This window comes from Carlito syrichta, unplaced genomic scaffold (assembly GCF_000164805.1).
Source record: "Carlito syrichta isolate Samal-C Ts95f unplaced genomic scaffold, Tarsius_syrichta-2.0.1 Scaffold306677, whole genome shotgun sequence".
NCBI lineage: Eukaryota > Metazoa > Chordata > Mammalia > Primates > Tarsiidae > Carlito > Carlito syrichta.
Window position 1 is genome coordinate 721254 of NW_007250773.1, and position 16989 is coordinate 738242.

General features: G+C 37.5%; 1 protein-coding gene across 1 annotated transcript in view; it reads left to right on the forward strand.

Moving 5' to 3' along the window:
* The first annotated feature begins 4765 nt into the window (after positions 1–4765).
* Positions 4766–16989, forward strand: part of DCK (deoxycytidine kinase) — a 60306-nt gene continuing 48082 nt past the window's right edge. Inside the window, exons 1-2 of the mRNA XM_021715110.1 lie at positions 4766–4926; positions 11865–11958. Coding sequence (XP_021570785.1) covers positions 4872–4926; positions 11865–11958 — 149 coding nt within the window. The 5' untranslated portion in view covers positions 4766–4871. The remainder of the gene's footprint in view (positions 4927–11864; positions 11959–16989) is intronic.

Consider the following 16989-nt stretch of genomic DNA (forward strand, 5'->3'; position numbering starts at 1 on the left):
TTTTTTTTTTTTTTTTTAGCCATGTTAAGGATTTCTTACACTCCTAACAGTAATCATAATAGCAACACCATCTGCCAATAACATTAGTGATTTGAAAGGGATTATAGGCAGAAATGTAAGTAGATGTGTTTGTTCAGACTGCTGTCTTTCTTTACTCAAGATTATCTTTTCAGTACTCAACTTTTAGCCTTTAGCTTTTAGTCTTCTTATTTCTAGAACACATTTTATATTGACAACTTCAAACATTTTTTGCAGGCCTTTTTGCAAGCCAAATGTGTGGCTACATTTAGGGGAAAATTGCTGTAGGGTAGAGTTTTAATTTTCCTTACTGGCAGAGTATTTGCTAAGTATTCATCCAAATTAGAATAAGTGTGAGGAGAGTAAGTGGAATTAGGTAGTTTGAAGACTGTTTTTAAAATGTGCCTTTTAATAATTCTCTTAGTATAAATTAGTCTTGCCTTGTTTCATGAGTGAATCTATTAAAATGAGGTGATAAGGAAGAAAATTGTTAGAAATAATTGGATAGAAGATAAAGCATTGAGTAATGCTGGACAGTAGGTAAGAGAATGGGCTATAGAGGTTTCAATCCTAAATTTAAAATTTGGCTCCTTAATTTACCACTTTTTTGATCTTGGACAAATTACATAAGTACTTTAAGCTTCAGATTTGTCATCCATAAAATTAATAATAGGATGTATATCATAGAGTTATGAGGATTAAATGAGAGTGCTTGTAAAATACTTAAGAGCACAAAACCCGCAGTAAATGCTAGTTAATATTAATCATCATCGTTATTATCCTGATGTAGGAGTTCTCAGCCTGAAGTTGACTGGAACTATCAATTAGTAAGTACTTATTGAATACCTGATCTCTAGTATTGGACTTAGACTTCCAGAGGAGCTACTGATGTGAATGACTGTTTGCTACCTAGAGGTGGAGCAAAAAGAACTACTTGCTATCAGTGAAGTTCTTACCATGAAGTTCATTAGTAAAGTAGGTATTATTCCCATTTTATAGGTGAGGAAGCTGAGACTCAGTAATGTTAAGTAACTTCTTCAAGATAATGGACCGTTACTGAATCCCAGTTTTGCCATTTGATTAGCCGTGCAGTCAGACTAAGTCACTTAACCTAGAAGGGATGGAGCATTATTTGTTGACACAAATAAATGTTAATTTGCTTCTAATTTTGAATAAATTTACATATCTTTAGTGTCAGACTATACAGGTATCTATTATTTTAACCACTCCTAGTGCCCCTGTTTTGAGTTTATAAATCTCCCCCAATCACCCTTCAGCCTTAAGATTACTGAATTCAGCTTAGAAATAATCAACTTTGATCATAGTTGGATTGACCAATAAAGGTGTTAAAATAAAGGGTAATGATGGATGACTTTGTTGAGATGATAAAAAATGGTTTATGGGAATTAGCCTAAGTGTCACTATGGGATCTAATGTATTCTTTAGGGTATCAAAGAGAAAAATAAATGATGTTGTTGAATTTTATAAAAGAGAAATTAAATTGAAAGATTAGAAGAGATGTTTATTCAGAGCCATCCCTAGTACTATTTACTAGACAAGCCACTCTGTCTTGCTCTAAAAATCGACTGACTTCAAATATGTGAGCACTAGGAAAATTAACCTGAATATCTTGGATATTTATTAGAACAGTGGTGATCTCAGCATGGTGCTGTGAATTATCAACATAACACTCCTTTTCTGTAATGCATCATTCATATTCTAATCAGAAGGCTCTAAATTCTACATAGTTGTGATGTACTGAAAACTGTACAAGAGAAATTAGCAATCTAGTCCCTGTCCTTTAAGACTTCTGCATTATAAGTGGGATTGTTGTAAAAGGGTACACTTTATTTGGAGGAAAAATAGGCACTACATAAAATTTTAAAATGTACCTACCCTCTTCAAGGAATTCATTCTTCATATATGCATACGCACAAGGATACTTACTGCAACATTGTTTGTAGTAGCAAATGACCACAAACAGCCTAGATGTTTATTAATAGGGGACTGAGCAAACTGTATTCTCTATAAGAAAATATTATTCAGTCTTTAGAAGAGTAAGGTAGATCTACTTATACCTTAAATACAACAGTCTTCTAAATATTTGAGTGAAAAACGTTATTTAGTTTACTACAGTATGCTACTATTGTGTAAAACCAACAGAAACAAGCACAAAACTCTCTTGCTTGTATAGACATGATGTTCAGGAAGGATATACCAGATATTGGTAACTGATTTCTGACCTCATTGCAGGCGCAGTGGGCCTTATTTACAGGCGCTCACATCTTCAGCTGCTCACATCTGAGCTGTGGGCTGATTAAAGGCAGTGAATGTCTCAACATCCTGTCTGAAGACTTGCATATGAGAGCTATTTTTGTAATTAATCACACATAAATTAGTAAAATATCTTTTTGTGAAATATGTTGTAAAGTATGTTTCTCATACTGAATTTTGATAAACGGTGAGAGGAAGAAGGAAAATGAAACTGGTTTCAAACTTGGTAGGCATATTTATGTAATTATCACTTAACATTTGTAAAAATAATTTTTAAATTTTAGTTTAATTTAATTTTTAGAGACGAGATCTTACCGTTGTCCAGGCTGGCCTCAAACTCTGACTTCTAGGGATCTTTCTGCCTCAGCCTCCCCAGTAGCTGGCAATACAGGTCTAAAATATAGTTATATTTTAGAGATTCTGGGAAAAAACTTGTTATTTAATGTATAATATGATTAAACTGAAGAAGAATTTCCACACTCTTTAGTGGGTCGAGTGCCTGACTTTATCTAATATTTGACCTTTGGATTTACTCTGAGTGCACTGAAAAGCCACTGATTGGTTCTAAGCAGAGGAGTAACATCATTTGATTAGTATTTTTACAGAGATCCCTTGGCTGTTGAGTAGTGAGTGATATGGGTGTGTGTGTGTGTGTGAGAGAGAGAGAGAGAGAGAGAGAGAGAGAGAGAGAGACATAGAGAGAGAATGTGCTGAGGAATTTAGTTCTAATTAAACACCTGAGCAGATGTTTAATGGCATTCTCATTTAAATATAGAGTTACATGAGATTGCCGGTATTTTAGAATGAATTGATTGTTTGGGTTGACTGGTAGATTCTTGGTTTAGCTCAGAATCCTCAGTATGCTTTGAAAGTTCCTCAGGTGTTTATAACAATGTGGCCAAGGTTTGAGAAGGCTGTTTCATCTTGGGAGAGAAGGAGGAACCTCAGAGAGCTTGAAAGAAGGGGATCATAAGTGACAAACTATGGAGAGTTTGGAAAGTATAACAATCATTTATGCGTTCTTTTTGGAATTGGTGTTTTCTGTGATACAAATGTAATAACATTAAACTATAAAGTTCCCACTTATCCAGCCTCTTCTTTCCTTCCTGTCTGTTCATTTATTTTTTCTTTCTTTCTTTCTCTTTCTTTCTTTCTTTCCTTCCTTTCTTTCTTTCTTTCTTTCTTTCTTTCTTTCTTTCTTTCTTTCTTTCTTTCTTTCTTTCTTTCTTTCTCTTTCTCTTCTTTTCTTCTCACTCTCTCTTTTTCTCTTTCTTTCTTTTTTGAAAGCAGGATTTATTGAGAGGACAGAAAAGCTACCACAGTGGGAGGGGACCCGAGGGGGTTGCCCCAATCTGTTCGTTTTCATAAGAAGAGAATCCAGAGAATATTGAGAAGGGGTGACTAGGATATAAGATACAGTTTGATAAGAACCTGGTAGCAGCAGGCCAGGCGCACTGGCTCAAGCCCATAATCCCAGCTCTTTGGGAGGCCAAGGTGAGAGGATTGCCTGAGCCCGCAGGTTTGAGACCAGCTTGGGCAACATGGTGAGACCTTGTCTCTACAATAAATCAGAAAGTTAGCTGGGCGTGGTAGCGCGCCCTTGTAGTTTCGGCTGCTTGGAAGACCGAAGCAGTGGAAAGATCGCCCGAGCCCAGCAGGTTGAGGCTCTGTGGTGGCCGTGAGCATGCCACTGCACTCCAACCTGGGCGACAGAGTGAGACTCCAACTCAAAAAAAAAAAAACGAACTTGCTAACATAATGAGAAAATGCCATCACTTAAAAACTGCTTTTTTTGGCCAGGCGCGGTGGCTCCTATAATCTCAGCACTTTGGGAGGCCGGGGTGAGAGGAATGCCTGAGCTCATGGGTTCTAGACCACCCTGGGCAACTTGGTGAGACCTCATCTCCACAATAAACAAAAAGATTAGCCGGGCATGGTGGTGCATGCTTGTAGTTCCAGCTACTTGGAAGGCTGAGGTGGAAGAATCGCCTGAGCCCAGCAGATTGAGGCTGCAGTGACCATGAGCATGCCACTGCCCTCCAGCCTGGGTGACAGAGTGAGACTAACTTTAAAAAAAAAAAAAAAATTCTTCTTTTTTGGGGAGGTTACAACCTATAATCCAACCTATAATCATTAATTTACTGTGAAGAGCTGAATTAGTTACAACTAAAAGTTTTTTTCCTCTCTTTGCGTTAAATAAGGAATGTAGAGAAAGTTTGTGGGTGTTTTGGGTAGAGAACAAAGTACTTACAGCAATTATATTGCCAGGATTTAATGTAGCAAATACAGTTTAGGTCTAGTGATTGAAGGTGGGCTAAAAGTATGCTTGCTGTTTATTTGTGGATGCATATAGAGGTGATTGGAGGATCACCGCTATGTTATTTTATCCAGTAATATAGTGTAGTAGATTTTGTTGAAGATCATGTCTTACATTTATTGAAGTACTTTTTTTCTTTTCTATTCACAGTGGTAGTCGCTCTTCTAAAACTTTTAAACCAAAGAAGAACATTCCAGAGGGTTCTCACCAGTACGAGCTCTTAAAACATGCAGAAGCCACACTTGGCAGTGGTAACCTCCGGATGGCTGTCATGCTTCCTGAGGGGGAAGATCTAAACGAATGGGTTGCAGTTAACAGTAAGGAGCCTTTCTGTTTCTCAGTAGATTATAGATTAGGGTGATAGCCTCATTGTAGGTGAGTTTTGGGGGCTGTCTGTTATAGGATCTAGTTTGCAATCTAATAGCACAGTGAGAGATCAGTTCAGTTTTACCTTTATGTTATTTTATTTCTGAATATGGAGTTTTATAAAATTGTTTTCTGCAATATTACAAAGCATAGATTTATTATCTTCATTGCAATAATGATGATAATAACAATATTTGTCAAAGACTAATTGTGTATCTGGCATTCTGCTATCCTTTCTACATGGAAGATTTTATTTCATCTTTATAACCTTATGATGTAGGTAATATTAAGATCCCTGTTTAATAGATAAGGAAGCTGAGACAGAAAGATTAGTAATTTGCCTAGGATATACAGTTATTAAATGGCAGAGCCTGGGCTTAAATATACAGTTATAGAATTTCAGAGCCTGTAGTTTAATCATTATGCCAAATTGCTCCTTTCAGAAGGATACTCAGTTATTTATCTAATTGTGCTATTTTTTTTTTTTTTAAAAAGGCAATTGAGTAGTTATGAAATAAGTAAAATATGTTTATGAGATATTAACTCCGAGAGAGAATAACTTATCAGTATAAAATAAATAGTGTATATTTTGGGAATTAAGCCAGAGAAAGTTGGGGAATAAGAGGTTTAGGCTTTTTCCTCATTAATAAAAATAAAAAATGAACATAATTTTATAATCGAAGGAAATGTATTTGAATCTAGTAAAAAATAAAATGAAATTTACGTGCTCATATGTGAAATGTCTAGACTTTGATTAAGGAAAAGCAAAACAGCATTTTTCTTATAATATTTGATGTTATCTTATTGTAATTTGAACTATGTCATGGGATTTCTAAATTGAGCTGCCACCACTAATAACTTTTAGGAACCAGAAGGATTTTATTGAGATATTTTGAAACCCATGTGACAGCATTAGCACCAGAGCTGTTGTCGTAATGTGGTTGATTATTCTTTTGGACCAAGGTAATCTAGTTGATTGATTTGCTTTGTTGATGAGACCTCTCTTACCTGTAAGATGGTCTTATGGCACCTCAAAGACAGTATTCAGAAGAGATGTCTAGTACGTGTATACATTCTTCTTTTTGTATTTGCTTGTGCCTTTTTATACCATTTATTGTAAAGCTCATTTACTAGTTTTTAAAATGTAAGAATAGCAACGTAGAACTTCGTATTACAGTAGATTCTGACTTTTTGTTTTTTGTTTTTGTTTTTTGAGTTGAGTCTCACTCTGTCACTCAGGCTGGAGTGCAGTGGCACGCTCACAGCCACTGCAGCCTTGACCTGCTGGGCTCAAGTAATCCTTCTGCCTCAGTCGTCCAAGTAGCTTAGCTGGAATTATAGGCATGTTCTACTATGTCCAGCTTATTTTTTAATTTATTTATTCTAGAGACGAGGTCTCACCAAGTTGCCCAGGCTGAACTCAAACCCCTGAACTCAGGCAATCCTCTGGCCTCGGTCTCCCAAAGTGCTGGGATTACAGGCTTGAGACACCACACCCGGCCCCTGACTTTTAAGTATAAAAGCAAATCATCATTATTTTCTGTCTGTATTCCTTCTCTATCTCAGTTGCCAGAACCGAGCATCTGTACCCTCTTTGTAGGGAATACATTTCAATACCCCTTGAAACCGTGGATATTACTGAACCTATATATCCTGTGTTTTTTCCTAGACGATGATAAAGTTTAATTTATAAATTAAGCACAATAAGAAATTAACAACACTAGCTAACAATAAAATAGGATAATTATAACAATATATTGTAATAAAAGATATGTGAATATGGTCTTTCTTTCAAAATACTGTATTATAGTATACTGCGCACCCATTTCTTCTTGTGATCTGTCAGTCTGGTAACTGAGACTGCTACTAAGTGATTAACGGGCAGGTAGCATATCCAGTGTGGCTACCCTAGACAGAGGGATGCTTCACGGGCAGATGGAGCAGGATGGCGTGGGATTTCATCATGTTACTCAGAATGACACACAATTTAAAACTTATGAATTACTTATTTCTCAAATTTTCCATTTAATATTTTCATCCTGTAGTGATGCTGACAGATAACTGACACTGAGGATAGTGAAACCTCAGCTAAGGGGGGGATTGCTAACTATTGAAGTGCCTACAACTTTGAGAATTTTTAAAATTTTACAGGCATTTCATAATTTTTATAGTTGGAAAAAGTTACTTTGGACTGAAGTATCAGAACATCTGCTTAGAACATGTAATTTCTGCTTTGAAAATATAGCATTTAACTGAAGCACTGTCAGATTTTCCTTATTTATAGTAATCTTCCTGAATGACATTTAATGAGGTAAATAGGATTTGAGTCTAGACAGATGATTGCCATTCAAGGGCAGTGGTTTAAGTAAACATTTAGGGTGCATAAAGGAATAAAGGGAATTGCTGATAAAGTTTGCATCTTTTTTTTTTTGAGTTGGATTCTCACTCTGTCGCCCAGACTGGAGTGCAGTGGCTGCTCCTGGCCACCGCAGCCTCGACCTGCTGGACTCTGGCGATCCTTCCGCCTCAGCCTTCCAAGTAGCTGGAACTACAGGCGCATGCTACCACGCCCGAATAATTTTTGATTTATTGTAGAGATGAGGTCTCGTCAAGTTGCCCAGGCAGGTCTCGAACCCACAGACTCAGGCAATCCACTCACCTCGGCCTCCCAAAGTGCTGGGATTACAGGCTGAGCCACCGAGCCCGGCCCAAGTTTGCATCTTTATGGTAAATGAAAGTATAAATAGCTAGCTAGTAGAGGAGAAAAGTAGAATAGTAAAAATAATCATAAAGAACATAAGGAGAGAACAAGAATCATATAATAAGTAGGATAAATGCGTAGCAAGTAATAACATAGTATATTATAAGTAATAAGATAGTATATTACATTTAATACAGTTACTAATATTTAGATTGCAAAGGACAAAATAGTCCAATAAAAAGAAGACTACGATTAAGGCTGGGGCAGGAGGATTGCTTGCGTTCAGGACTTCAAGATCAGCCTAGGCAACATAGCGAGACACCCATCTCTACAAAAATAAAAATAAAAAATTAACTAGGAAGGTTACCTGCATAATGAACATTTGTATACCTAACCCTACATCTTTAAAAAAAAAAAAATTGTACCCCACATCTTTAAAATAAAAAAAAAAAAAATAGCTAGGCATGGTCGCATGCACCTATAGTTCTGGCTACTCAGGAGGCTGAGGCAGGTGGATCACTTGAGCCCAGGAGTTCAAAGTTACAGTGAACTATGATCATACCACTGCAGTCCAGCCTGGAAATCTGTCTTTAGGAAAAAAAGAAAGGACGATGATTATGTCAGGATGGTTACAAAACAAGCTGAATACTGCTTTCAAGAGACATACTTTAAATATGCAGATACAGAATGGTTGAAACTAAAGTTAAACACTGATCCAAAGACTGTTGATACAGTCATATTATGTCAGATAAAGTAACTTTAAGACAAAAAGCATCAATAAAGAGGAATATTTTTAAATGATAAATGGTTCAATTGACAAAGGAATATATAAAATTCTGAATATATATGTTCCTAAGAACATCTAAAAATGTATTGAAATCAGTTGACTGAACTAAAAGAAGTAGATTTATGGTCCTAATGGGAGATTTTTTAACATTCATCTTTCAGTAACTCATAGAAAATGTAGAAGAAAAAAACCAATAAGGAATTAGAAAAGTGTGACCAACATGATTAGTGGAATTGACCTAGGGACACATGACCCATACACCTAAGATTATGCACATACACATTTTCTTTCTTTCTTTCCTTTTTTTAAAATTTTTTTTGAGTTGGAGTCTCTCTGTTGTCCAGGCTGGAGTGCAGTGGCACACTCATGGCCACCTCAGCCTCAACCTGCTAGGCTCAGATGATCCTTCTGCCTCAGCCTTCCAAGTAGCTGAAACTATAGGCATGCTTTCACTCCTGGCTAATTTTTTGATTTATTGTAGAGATGAGGTCTTGCCAAGTTGTTCAGGCTGGTCTTGAACCAATAGGCTCAGACAGTCCTCTCACCTTGGCCTCCCAAAGTGCTGGGATTATAGGCGTGAGCCATCACGCCAGGCCACACATACACATTTTCAAAAATGGAAATCAGTGCAATCGCTGACCACAGTGGAATTTAGCTAGAAACTAATAGCAACAGCAACAATAACAAAACTCTAGGAATTGGTATATGTTTGGAAAGAGTACATCTCAGTGGAAAGTATTTGGAACTAAATTATGATGAAAATACTATATGTGAAAACTTGTGGGATATAGCTAATGCCGTGTTAAAGGGAAATTTAGAACTCTACATACATATATTAGAAAAGAAAAAGTATTGAAAATTAACAAACTAAGCATTAATCTGCAGAGGTTAGAAAAATAAACTAAATGCAAAGAAAGTAAAAAAATATCAATAAAGAACAGAAGTTAATAACATAGACAACAGACATGCGATAAAGAGAATCAACAAAGAAAAAATATTGGTTCTTTGAAAAGTCTAAAAACTTACGACACTTTCCACAATAGGATTTTCGCCAAACATTGAATGAAGAAATAACACCAGTTTTTGGCTCTTTGGAGGACAGAAAAAAATAATAGCTTTATGAGTTCTACATGGACATAACAAGAAAAGGAACTGGGTCATCTAGCTTTTGAAATGAACTTAGATGTAAAAATCCTAACAAAAATATTAGCTAATTGGATCTAGCAGTATTTAAAAAGTATAATACATTATAACCAAAACATTTTTTTTTAAGTTGGAGTCTTACTCTGTCGCCCAGGCTGGAGTGCAGTGGCACGCTCACTGCCACCCTAGTGTCGACCTGCTGGACTCAGGCGATCCTTCTGCCTCTGCCTTCCAAGTAGCTGGAACTACAGGCACGCACCACCATGCCCGGCTAATTTTTGGATTTATTTTAGAGAGGACATCTTGCCAAGTTGCCTAGGCTGGTCTTGAACCCGTGGGCTCAGGCAATCCTCTCACCTCGGCCTCCCAAAGTGCTGGGATCATAGGTGTGAGCCACTGCGCCCAGCTAGGGGTTGGTAACATTTGAAAATTAAGTCATTGTAATTCATTGCATTAACCAAAATCAAGGAGGAAAAAAAATTATATGATCATCACAATGAATGCAGATAAAGCATTTGACAAAATGTAAAATTTATTAAGCTTATCAAGTAATAGATGAGAACTTTCTTCTGATAAAGCATATCTATTTGCAAAAAAACCTGCAGCAAAACATTATAACAGTGAAATGTTGAAGTTTTTTTTCTCAATTTAGGAATGAGTCAAGGATATCTACCACCACTAGTTTACTAGAGTTGTAGCCAGTGCAGTAAGGCAAGAAAAAGAATAAAAAAATATACTGGCTGGACTGGACATGGTGGCTCATACCAATCCCAACACTTTGGGAGGTCTGGATGGGAGAGCCACTTGAGACCAGGAGTTCAAGACCATCCTGAGCACCATAGTGAGGTCCTGTCTCTAAAAATATCAAAAAAAATTAGTCAGGTGTTATGGCACATGCCTGTTGTTCCATCTACTTGGGAGGCTGAAGTAAGAGGACCACTTGAGCTCAGGACTTTGAGGTTACAGTGAGCTGTGATTGCACTACTGTACTCCAGCCTAAGCAACTGAGTCTCCACTCTTTACAAACAAACAAACAAAAAAGCTGGAAAAGAAGAAAATTATTCTTTTAACTTTTAACCAATATAAATATTTTGAAAATCCAAAAGGCCATGGTTGCTATTACTAATAAGGTTGTGTGTGGGCTCTGAGGGCAATATAAAAAATTATGAATAACATCAAAAATATCAAAAGCCTAGAAATTAATGAAACATAAGGAAAGCTTTTTTAATGATTAGTGCTTTTTGTGTCCTCTGAAGAAATGTGTCCAGGCCAAAGGTCATGAATGTATTCTCTGTGCTCTTTTAAACTTTTGTCTTGCTTTTCGTATTTAGACATACAATCCACTTGGAATTCCTTTTGGGGTATGGTATAAGTGAGGAGTCAAATTTTTGTTTTTCCATAGTGATAACCAGTTGACTCAGAAATATTTATGGAAAAGACTGTTCTTTGCCTGTTGTCTGCAGTGATAGCTTTGGTTATAAATTAGGTGTTTCATCTATGCATGCATCTGTTTTTCCTCTCTCCCTTCTTTTCCATTGGTTTACTAAGATCATAGTGTTTTATTCATTGTGCTTTTTACATCTTGGTGTGTACCTTCTTTTTTAAAAAAATTATTTAATTAAATTATTAGTTTATAGAGGCAGGGTCTTGCTGTGTTATCCAGTGTGGTCTTGAACACCTGGACTCCAGCAGTCCTCTTGCCTTGGCCTCCCAAAGTGTTGGAATTACAGGCATGAGCCACCATTCTCAGCCATCTTATTCTTGAATGTGTTGGGTATTCTTGGCTCTTTGCATTTTCAAATAAATTTTAGGCTTTTGGGGGCTTGCAATGTGGCATTCCGCTATCATTTAAATTTGCAGTTCCATGATTGCAAGCATCTTTTCATAGGATTTTTGGCCATCTGGAAACTTCTTTTGTGAAGTTACAGTTAAAAAATGTCTCATGTTTTTCTGCTGTGTTGCTTTTTTTCTTACTGATCTATAGGAGTTTTTTTATATATTCTGGATAGAATATTTTTGTTGTTTCTATGTATTGCAGATAATTTTTCCCATTTTGTGCTTGTCTTTTTGCTCTCATTGAAGTCACTTGATGGATACAGGTTCCTGATTTCCATGTAGTTAAATATTTAGGCATCTATGTATGCTTTTTACCTGTTCTTTGTAGGGAGAATAACACTGATAAACCTGTTCTGCTTAGGTAAAATTAAAATGTAATTTTAACTATTCTGTTTTACTTACAACTGATGTTTACTTTGCAGCTGTGGATTTCTTCAATCAGATCAACATGCTTTATGGAACTATCACAGACTTCTGTACAGAAGAGAGTTGTCCAGTGATGTCAGCTGGTCCAAAGTAAGACATGGTTAACGATTAGCTCTCATTTTTACGTTATTCTGTGGTTCTTAGATAAGAAGAAGACTTCTGATCATATAATTTCTCTTCTTAGCATCTCTTTCAGTGGCTTTTCCAATGACTAATCTGTCAAGATTAGATTCCTTAGCTTGAGCTTAAGACTCTCCCACATTGTCCTCCATTCTGCCTTTCCTCTGTCTGCTCATTTATCTTCTTTAGTCTATTCAGACTAGATTGCTGGTCATACCTTGGTGTTCCCTCCATTACTTAAATTATCTGAAAATTTGCTCATTCTGTTCTTCTCTTGGATATTTTCCTTGTTTTTGATTTCCCTCCTTTTATCTTCTGTTAATATTTCAGAAAATCTTACATATCTTCAAGGCCTATTCTCCATGAAGCCTTTAGATTTCTTTAGACTAGATATAATCTTTCTATATAACTTTTTCACCTTTATGATGATTATATTTCTTTGTTACATTGTACTTCTTATACTGTTAGTATTTATACATATCTCATTTGACCGGTTAGATTTGTCCTTCTTAATTTTAAATCCCTTTTGGTACAAGGACAGAGCCTGCCACCTAGTAACACCCCAGAAAAATGTGAGTTGGATTAGTACATTTTGAAATTGGCTTTTGTTGTTACTATTACTTAATAATAACAATGGCAGCTACTATTTTTTTAGTGCCACCTAAATGTAAGACTTTTCTTGCACTGTATCTTTTACTTTATATAGCAAAATTAATCACAAATATATTGCCCCATATATTGCCATGGACTCAAGGAATTTATTCAAATGGTAAAAGAGCTCGTACCAAGGGGCATAAGAGCTCAGGAAAGGAATGGTGAGACCATATAAGGAGGTAAAACATAAGCTGGCAATTCTCAAGCGAGAGAAAATGGAAGACATCATTAGAAAAGGCACAAAGAGCCAGGCTCAGTGGCTCAGCCTGTAATCCCATGCCTTGGGAGGCTGAGGTGAGTGGATTGCCTGAGCCCGCGGGTTCGAGACCCGCCTGGGCAACTTGGTGAGACCTCATCTCTACAATAAATCAAAAAAATTAGCCGGGCATGGTAGCGCGCACCTGTTGTTCCAGCTACTTGGAAGGCTGAGGCGGAAGGATCACTGGAGCCCAGCAGGTCGAGGCTGCGGTGACCGGGAGCGGCCACTGCACTCCAGTCTGGGCGACAGAGTGAGACTCTGACTCCAAAAAAAAAAAGAAAAGGCACAAAGCTGTGTCTGAACCCTCACTTCTTTCTAACCCACAGAACTGAGTGTAGTGCAGAGCTATTCAAAATCCAGTGCCTCACAGCCCCTGCCTCCTTATAGATCTCTTCCTGCAGAGGTGTATTCTGGTTTTGTTTTTTGGTTTTTTTTACTTTCCCCAGGAGCTGTTTGCTTTGGAGACATCGGGCTTTGTCTGGGCTTTGTCTTTGGAGGTGCCTCTTCGCTTCTCCCTTCACCCTCTTGGAATGTATATGAATTAAATCGTTCCCCGACCCTTTTTTAAAGGCTAGTCTAGATAGCCCTTTTTAAAAACTAATATGGTTCATAGACACAGGTGTATCCCAGTTTTATCAAAGAGTGTGAATTTCTGTTACTTGTTATTTTGGGAAGTTTTCTTTGAGGAAAAAGGAGTTTTTAAATGAAATCCCCTTTTGGTGTTACTTAATGTTTCTGGTGTTCACTTTGTTTATATTTCACTTAGGAAAGTAGATGTTTTTAATTTTGCTGATCTGTGGTTATTCATTGAGAAATTAAATAGCACTGCCTTCTAAGAAAGCAAGTTCCTCTGGCTTCAGAGGTGTATTGACAGCTGTGTTTGTCTCTCTGCCTTATGTGCATGCTGGCGTACATGCTTGCGTAGCTTTAACTAAAGCTGTAGCTGGTCTCCTTCCTCCATTCCTGCAGCCTGTCTGCCTCCCTCTCCTTCTCTTGTTTCTTCTTTTTTTTTCTTTTTTTTGAGTTGGAGTTTCACTCTGTAGCCCAGACTGGAGTGCAGTGGCCGCTCCGGGCCACCGCAGCCTTGACCCGGCCACCGCAGCCTCGACCCGCTGGGCTCCGGCGATCCTTCCGCCTCAGCCTTGCGAGTAGCTTGAACTACAGGCGTGCGCTACCACGCCCGGCTAATTTTTTGATTTACTGTAGAGATGAGGTTTCTCCAAGTTGCGCAGGCAGGTCTCGAACCCGCAGGCTCAGGCAATCCACTCACCTGAGCCTCCCAAAGCACGGGATTACAGGCTGAGCCACTGAGCCCGGCTCTTCTTTTTTTTTTTTTCATTCTCTTCCTTCTTCCTTCCCTACCTCTTTTATTCTGTCTCTCCTCTTTCCTTCCCTACCTCCCCTCTCTTCTTCTTTCCTTCCCTCTCTTTCCTCTTTCCTCCTTCTCTCCCTTCCTTCCTTTTTTGGAGGATCTTGACGTTTGCCAGTCATTAGTGCTAAGACGGTGTAGTTGTTATGGTTCTTCATATTTACTAGCAGATACAGGATTGTACCAAGAGAGGCATTTGTTAATACTTAGCCCTTTGCAAAGTGGTATTGACTGATGGCTCAGTTACTTGTTATTATTATTAAAAAAGAAATTGTAAGTATTAATACTTTGGAGTTTGCAGTTTACAAGTTCACACTTTGATAATAGAAATAGATTTCAAAGTGAATGGTCTGTCCAAAGGTGGGATTAAAAACATCAATGGAGGTTAGGTCCAGTTGCTTGCACCTATAATCCCAGTGACTCTGGAGGTGGAGGTGGGAGGATTGCTTGAGGCTAAGAGTTTGAGACCAACCTGGGCAGCATAGTAAGATCCCTGTCTCTACAAAATAAAAAGTTAGCTGGCATGGTGGCATGCTTCTGTAGTCATAGCTACTTGGAAGGCTAAGGTAGAGGACCATTTTGAAGCTGCAATAAGATGTATCGCACCAGTGCTCTCCAGCGTGACTGACAGAGTGAGGATCTGCATCAAGAAAAAAAAAAGTTAGGGCAAAATAGAGCTACAAAATGAAGGAGTCATCTTAAGTATAAACATGATAAAAGAAAAAAGATTAAGAAATCATAGTTGTCAACTCTAGAGATATAAGCAATATAAAGTTATTTTGTTTTTCAAAAACTTTTGGATATTGAAAGTTGATATATTTTTAAAACACTTTGGGATGTTGAAAATGATTATTTGGTTTACTATGTCTATTTTTTATTTTTACATTTAAAAAAATGAATGTGAAACATCTGAAAATCATTAACAAGATGAAAAACATGATTGTGATGATGGAAGGATAAAAATGTTAACATTTCTTAACATAAAGGGGTTTCTGTATCTTAAGAGTAATGACGGCTAAAAGTCCTAGTATTCATGGTCTCTATCTCTTAAGAGGAGCAAACAAGAAGAAAATTGACTTAAATTGCACTAAAGACTTTAGTTTTATATTAGGGAGACTCTTTTGACTGTGAAAATGATTAAACAGTATAACAGGATACCAAGAAGTGTTGGGCAGTGTCCCTTTGTCAACCTTTAGAATGGGCTTGATAGTCATCCCTGTTGCCCTGCAGTGGCCATACGATTCTCTACTTGTTGCACTGATGTTTATTCAGGTATATCCTGTTTAGTATTATTGTTCAGGTATATGTAGTTCTGCTTAAAAAGAAAGTATGCTTATTTATCCTATCTCAAAATAACTTTGTCATTTAAAATACTCTGTAGTGTTTCTCCATATATATTCTGTCACCTCCTTTGCCAGGCTCACTGTCCTATCATTCAGTCAGCTAAAACTCTGGGAACAAGTTCATAAAAACAATTGAGTCAAAGAGGGAAGTTAAGCAGCAGAAGTAACCTTTTAGAAACTAAACAACTAAATGTTAGTTCAGTTTGGAGATTTTTAAAAAATTATTAATAAATTAATTTAATATTTATTTATTTACTTGGAGATGGGCTCTCACTCTGTCACCCAGGCTGGAGAACACTGGCACGATCGTGGCTCACCACAACCTCACACTCCTGGGCTGAATGGATCCACTCCACCCTCCTTAGCCTCCTGAGTAGCTGGGATTACAGGCCTGCACTACCATGCCTGAACAATTTTTGAAATTTTTGTGTGTAGGCAAGGTCTCACTATGCTGCCTAGACTGGTCTTGAACTCCTGGGCTCATGTGATTCTCTTGCCTTAACCTCCCAAAGTGTTGAGATTATAGGTGTGAGTCATCCCACCTGGCCTGGAGATTTGCATAATTTAGCCTTTCAGCTGTATGCTTGCTTATTCCTTATCTTAAAATTCAGGGTGGGCATTGTATGATTTTTATTTTTATTTTTTTTAGGGTTCTTATCATACTGTTTTTACTTCATTTACAAGTCCATTTTTTCTACTAGTCTATTTTTCTTGAGAGGAGGGAAAATGTCTTTCATCTTAGTGTTCCTTGTTCTTGACTTAGTATCTCTCACATGGTAGGTGCACATTAAATGTTTTTTAAGTCAAGGGATGGTGTGCTGCAAATACTCAAAACCTTTACTTGGGTTGCTAATTTTCTTTGGAGTTCCTCTAAAGGCATGTTTAGCTTCTCAGCCAAATGTGCTCAAATACTGAATCATTCTCTTTTTCATTAATCTTATTTTTGGAGTTTCTGTGCCATTCTCTATTCTTTACCCAAAATGTAAAGCCTTACGTTAAAAAGAATTATACCACATAAGAAGTGGTTTTTGAGGAAGAAAAACAACCAAAAAGTTCAAAGATGATCATCATAGAACTGGGAAGTAAGCTAGTTTTTCTGCTATAATAATGTATGAATCTAAAATGTTAATGCTTGTAAATATGAGAGAAAGCTGCATAAGAAAATTGAGATATGTGGCAGGGTGTGGTGGCTCAAGTCTGTAATCCCAGCACTTTGGGAGGCCAAGGTGAGAGGATTGCCTGAACTCAGGGGTCCAGACCAGCCTGGGCAACTTGGTGAGATCTCACCTTGTCTCTACAATAATAAAAAAATAAGCTGAGCCGGGCTCGGTGGCTCAGCCTGTAGTCCCGCGCCTTTGGGAGGCTGAGGTGAGTGG